Source organism: Xiphias gladius, chromosome 2 (assembly GCF_016859285.1).
Source record: "Xiphias gladius isolate SHS-SW01 ecotype Sanya breed wild chromosome 2, ASM1685928v1, whole genome shotgun sequence".
Classification (NCBI taxonomy): Eukaryota; Metazoa; Chordata; class Actinopteri; order Istiophoriformes; family Xiphiidae; genus Xiphias; species Xiphias gladius.
In genome coordinates, this window is record NC_053401.1 from 14,980,864 (window position 1) to 14,987,240 (window position 6,377).

Consider the following 6,377-nt stretch of genomic DNA (forward strand, 5'->3'; position numbering starts at 1 on the left):
GTCTTTTATAGGCAAAAAAAAAAAAAAAAAAAAAAAAAAAATCCACACTGCATCCAACATGCATTGCAAAATTATTATGGGAAATCTTAATTAGTTGTAGAAAGAGGGATCCCTGGTATTCTGCTTTAACTCGTTATCTCCTGCTTTCCCTAGCCATTTATCCAGCAGTAATGCCCTGCACATTCCTGATGCCAGAAAAATAAACATATGCTACTTATTGTATGACATGATTAAATATCACACAACAAAAATCCAAATTACCGTTGTTTATCACAAGATGCATCAGAAATGGCAGTAAAAAAGCTCTGTAAGCAAATTTTGATATAAACATCAATAATAAAGGGCTTAAGTTTGTAGAGGAAGTACATACAGCGTGCTTTACTTTGGTCGGGGATGTTTAGTAAAGAACTAAACTTCCTTTCCTATCCCAGAAGTTGACTAAGGAGTGAAAACAGTCTGCAGCTCTTCCACTTATCACAGAAACGTCAGTTTACTAATCTTAAAGGAGGTGGTGGACAAGTGCCGTCAATGTGCTCCTCAGCCTAGAAAACCAGGTTTAATAGCCCTTTCCACAGAGGATGTGACTCATGAGTAATGACAGCCACTATATTGTAAATAATTTAGGGTACATTGAATTCTGATCAAAAGGCGTGTTGGATGTAAAAGCAAGCACAGAGCGAAGGGAGGAACATACAAAGAGAGGGATTAATCAAGAGAGGAGAAAGCAGAGAGTGAAAAATATTCATGTAAGCAAGAAAGTAGTAGAAAGGGAATCTGCAAAGGTCTGTGTGTAGGGGAGGAAGCAAGGATGGGGCAGCCAATCAGATTAATGTAACTCTGACAGCAGTGTCTAATGAAGGTGACATTACTGAAACTTAAAGTCTCCTCTGTGATTTTTAGGTTTATCTTGGCATCCTTTGGGCATGCTGTGAAAATATCAGTCAGTCATTCAAAATGACTTTTCCCCTTTTATCACTTAATGGTACCCAACCAAATCTAATAATAATCATAATGAGGATAATAATGAAGACAGCTAGTTGTCTGAATGCCAGTGGCATGCAACTTTAGCAAGTAGAGGGCCTTGCTGTGTAATCTGAAGCTGAGAGTAAAATCGTATATCTGCAAATATCAGGCCTGAGGGAAGGGAGAGGCAGAGGGAGGACAGAGAGCAACAAACCAAACCACTGTGTAAAAAAACAGGCTTTTAAATCTTTGGCCTTGCGGGGCACTTTAGCTGATTCTGACCTCTGAACTTTCTGATGGAGAGCAGGTGCAATGGAAATGTTAAAGCAAAAATCAATAAAGTTTAACATTATCATTCGTGCTAACAGCTGCGTGAGATGATTTCACTGGATTCCAGTGAAGAGCGACTTTATTATAATTCAATGAAGTCTTTAAAATGTAATTTAAAGATAACTTCAGTGCTTAGCCTAGTGATATTTTACTTACTTTCACAAATATAAGATATAACTCTAGCCTGCAGGATTAATATAATGCAATGTATGCTCCAACAGACTAAAGGGAAACAAGTATCAATTAGTTGTAATCATGATTGAAGGGACAGAGAGCATGTGGAACACATGTCTTACCAAGCCCCACTCCGACGATGAGCCTCCCAGTCAGGAGCACCTCTCTGCCGGGGGCGGTGCTCAGCACGATCCCCCCGATGGTGAAGAAGAAGCTGGCCAGCAATATGCACACTCTGCGCCCGAATAGCCCGTTAAGGAAGCCGCCCAGCAGGGCAGATAGGGCAGCCGCGGCCACAGTACTTGATATGAGTACTTCCTGCCATAGGGCGCTCAGGTCCAACTCCCTCTTCAGCAGGAGCATCGCACCGGAGATCACCCCAGTGTCGTAGCCAAAAAGGAAGCCCCCCAGGGCGGAGAAGACGGCCAGAACGTAGACGAAGCCGGGCGTGACATCCTGCTGGAACTGCTTGCGGGCAGCCCTCTCCAGGTCCCCAGTGGAGGACGAGGAGGCTGGTACTGGGGCACCGGCGGCGGAAGCTCCGGCAGCAGCGCCCTGACAGCTGATGCTGGCGCTGGACGGAGCCTTGACTAGACTCCGCTCTCCTCCGTCATTCACTTTCTTCCACCGGTCGCCCATCAGGTTGCTCATACTACGGAGGCTGTAGTCATGGTCGACCTGCCTTCGAGACATATGGGAAACACAACACAAGACAGGGCTGCTGAGTTGTATTTGATGCTTAAAAAAAGAAAAGCAAAACACACTCACCCACTTAACTAATTAACCCCCCTTCAGTCTGGAGTTACTAAGTTGGTTGTCCAAAAACACTCCCAAATATAACGCTGGCTGCGGAATAAAGTTATTATCCAGCCTTGTGCGTATCAGTGCATCACATCGCAGTGGTCCTGATGGGAGAATTGAAGAAGAGTGGGGGGGGTAAGATGGGAGGAGTGTAGTGGACCAGTTCGTCACTACCTGCGTCGGCATGACGCAAAGAAATATTGTTTTGGAAGCATGATGCTGGAGTGGAAAGAGTGGATCATTTATGCTGAGGATTCTGTCTGCTAGAATTTAATTAAAACATGGAAATTGCATATTGAAAAAAGAAACATCATAGATTAATAAGCTCGATAAAGATTCTGAATATCACTATTGAAATATAGGGCGATTAGGATGTGCATGTCTGCTGTTTACTGTGAGATGATCCTGATGTATGTAATCTTTATGGATACAGTGACAATATTTCATTTCTGGGGTACAAGCAACATCTAATCTTCTTAAAATATCAGTAATTTACTACTTATAGATACAGATAACCTATTTATGAAATCACGGTTCACCTATATAAATACAGATTCTCAATGATAAAACACATTCCAAACAGGCTTCATATCATCATGTCTCACCTGAAATACTGTACAACAGGCTGCTTCTGGCAAAATAAGAATAACGGCTGCCCTCTGCAGGACTGACTTTAGTATTACAGGTCCATGTTTCTGTAGAACAGGTGGAATTAATCGACACACAATCAAGTTGATGATCTCAAAGGAACTGAGTAGACATAACATATTTCACTGTTTTTCTTTAAACTAGGAAATGACACACTGCTCAAAAAAATTGAAGAAACACTTTGAAAACACATCAGATCTCAATGGGGAAAAAAAATCATGCCAGATATCTATACTGATATGGACTGGGTAATGTGTTAGGAATGAAAGGATGCCGCATCGTTTGGTGGTAATTCAAATGATCAAACTAAAGAGGGCTGAATTCATAGACACCCCGAAAATCAAAGCGAAAAAATTATGCGACAGGCTAGTCCATTTTGCTTAAATTCCATTGCAGCAACTCAGACTGGTACTCAGTACTGTGTATTGCCCCCATGTGCTTGTATGGTGATGGGTTGAGGACCTTCTACAGCCCTGTTCAGCTCTCCTAGAGTAACGGCCTGTCTCCTGGAATCTCCTCCATGCTCTTGAGACTGTGCTGGGAGACACAGCAAACCCTCTGGAGGAGTTGGAATGCCTGTGCAACCTCTGTAGGGTCCAGGTATCGCCTCATGCTACCAGTAGTGAGTGTAGTGTGTAGCAGTGTAGTTTTGCCACCAGGTTTGTCTTCAGATATTGAAAATTTCAGCCAGCAAGAAGAGGACTACTGTCTTTTTGAAAGTGGGATCATTTTTAGGTCGTTTATTTACTTACCTTACCAAATGATTCACATTTACTGAAATGACATTACTCAAGTAACAGCACCCTCCTTAATGATCACCTTTAGGATCACTGCTGGCTGATATGTGACATGTTACTTTACTTTCTTTCATTAGGTTACTTTGTTGATTTATCTAGTAATTGTTTGGTCTATAAAATGGCAGAAAAAAATTAAAAATGCCCATCACAATTTCCAAAAGCCAAAGCCAAAATATTCAAATTGCTTGTATTGACCAACCAACAGTCCAAAACCCCAAGACATGTAGTTTAATATCATGACTTTTGACTGATTATGGATTAATCTTAAAACCAAAAAACTGAATTTTTGTGAATGTGCTGCATCACTGCAGCCTGGAGAAATGATATGGTTGTAAATGTATTCATGTGCATTTATGTATAGAGTGGATCAGTGAACAGTGGTGTAACACAAAATTGAGAATGAGTATGGCCTGATAATGGCCCATGATTGAGTCCAGTAAAGAAGGGGGGGCAATAATTGGACAGGGTTCCTATACACATAGTGGTGCACATGGTTTCATGGAGAAAGCCTATAATGTCTTTCTCCTTTACCTTGTGACTCCAGCTGATGTAGCCCTGCTACTAGCAGGACCTAAGGGTGGCAATGTTCGTCAGTCAGGCTGTCGATCTGTCTTGGCAACTACTGGCCAGATGATCTAAAATTTGGTATGGATCACAGCTAATAAATATGGCAATCCCTGATCTTTCCACTGCTACCAACATCAGACCAACGTTTACCCACATCTACATGAGACCTACAATAACTATTCGGAGGGGGAACAGACCTCGACACAAAACCTACTCTGCATAGAGTAGGTTTTGTGTCAAAGTCACACCCTGCATAGGAGGCATAAATCATGCTCAAGAATTATTAATTTGAGAGTGAAAATGAATAATTCTATGAAATAGTAATTGTAATTTAAGTGCACAAATATATACCTTTAGTACTGCATAGACCACTTATGAACAGAGGATTTTGGTGGAATCCAGCCATCATTAATTCAGGCCTAATGACTCAGACTTGGATGTATTTCACTTGTATTGCTTGCAGCCAGGTATAACTGATAAAGGTGTAAGGCCAGAAAGGGAGGCACACCTTGAAAAATCCTGAGCAGAGATGACGAATCCTGATGGGTTGTCAGGTTGCCAAGCCCCAGGTGGCAGCAGCTAGTGGAGTCACAAGGGCTGATTTAGACAATTTTTTTTTTCTTGGGGTTTTTAATACATTAGAAAGGAATAAGTTCCTCCTTTATTTAAGACTCCATAATCAGGCTTAACCTGTGAAATTAAACAAATCACCCCCAGGAACATTTTCAGCACTACAAAGAAATACCAAAATGAGAGTGTCACAGCAGCTGATTTACAGCATTATAGGAAGAAAGACTTACAGACTACAGACTTAATGGAGCTCTAGTTTGCAACCTGTGAAGAGAATGAAACAAATGTTGTAATAACAGTACTAATTGAGGAAACAGAGCAGTATTTTGGTTTCCAACCTACTGTGCCAAGTGGCTACTGACAACTAAAACCTATATGTCTTTTCACAGCAGGTATTTTGACATGTCATACTGTAGTAGGAAAAGTACAGGTGTAATTAAAAACATTTTAACAAAGGCCTTACATGTATATGAGCAAGTTCCAGGGTCCTCTATTATGCATGATCGCTCACTAGACTGGCTGGGACATGAAATGGAAAGGAGCCCTAATTAATGTTATTAGTTCCACCTGTGCTTTTTCTGGTGATTGACTAAGTCAGTTCTATAAAGCTATTTAGCCCCTTTCAACTTCTTGTTTTGGTTTTAAATAACTTTTATGGTATGGTTTCGTAGTACGATTATCTTTGATAAACCTTCTGTATGCTACCTGTCCAGCACAAAATGGCAAACTGACAATTTTATCAACTAGCTAGCTGGCGAATAAAGTTGAAAAGCCAGTAGCAAAAAACCCAGATTTTTATCAAAGGAATCAGAGGAGACCAAAGCAGATCAAAAATTTGACTTACATTAGCCAATGGCCAGAAACATAACCCCAAATGAATGCTAGAATTACTCCATGTTTGCTGAATTTGTAAGTAGATAATTTTGAATGTAGTCTCTTGTACTAAGATCTACACACATTAAGAATTTTAAATGGAAAGTGTATCAACTGACAACTGGTGGTGGGTTAGGATCTCAGGTTTAATGTAGCCAGGTGATGTATTGATAAACCACTTAATCCTTTTACCACCTCATTGATTTAATCTCATAAGCATTTGACTCAGGTGGCTCCGAACATAATATTTGCATGAAAAGAAAACTGAATAGCTGCAGAATGCATTTTTAAATGTCGTTTGGCACTTTTCTTCAGCTCTAAAATTGAAAAATAATTAACTATATCCTGGTTCTTGCACCCTGACCATTAACCTAGCCTCATTTATCAATTGTTCTGTTGTCCTCTCTTAACCTACAAGGCATTGTCTGGTTCACCAGTGTCAAAAGTAAGCATCCCTCTTTGTTCATAATACAGGATTTAATAATTTACCCATTAGGGGTGAGGTTGATGACACTGACATACTTCCTTTCTTTAGCTGGTTCCCTTATTTTTACTCAGTATTTTATGGAAAGAATGAAATATGATCCAAAGTTATTATTTTTTTAGCAGTTATTGAACCAGCAAAAGGAGGTTTAAAGGAATAAGAGAACAGGG

The 6,377-nt window shown here is 40.4% G+C and overlaps 1 protein-coding gene across 1 annotated transcript in view; it reads right to left on the reverse strand.

The window, feature by feature from the left end:
• Nucleotides 1–2,160, reverse strand: part of LOC120802099 (proton myo-inositol cotransporter-like) — a 62,987-nt gene extending 60,827 nt beyond the window's left edge. Inside the window, exon 1 of the mRNA XM_040149569.1 lies at nt 1,590–2,160. Coding sequence (XP_040005503.1) covers nt 1,590–2,160 — 571 coding nt within the window. The remainder of the gene's footprint in view (nt 1–1,589) is intronic.
• Between the last annotated feature and the right edge of the window lie 4,217 nt (nt 2,161–6,377).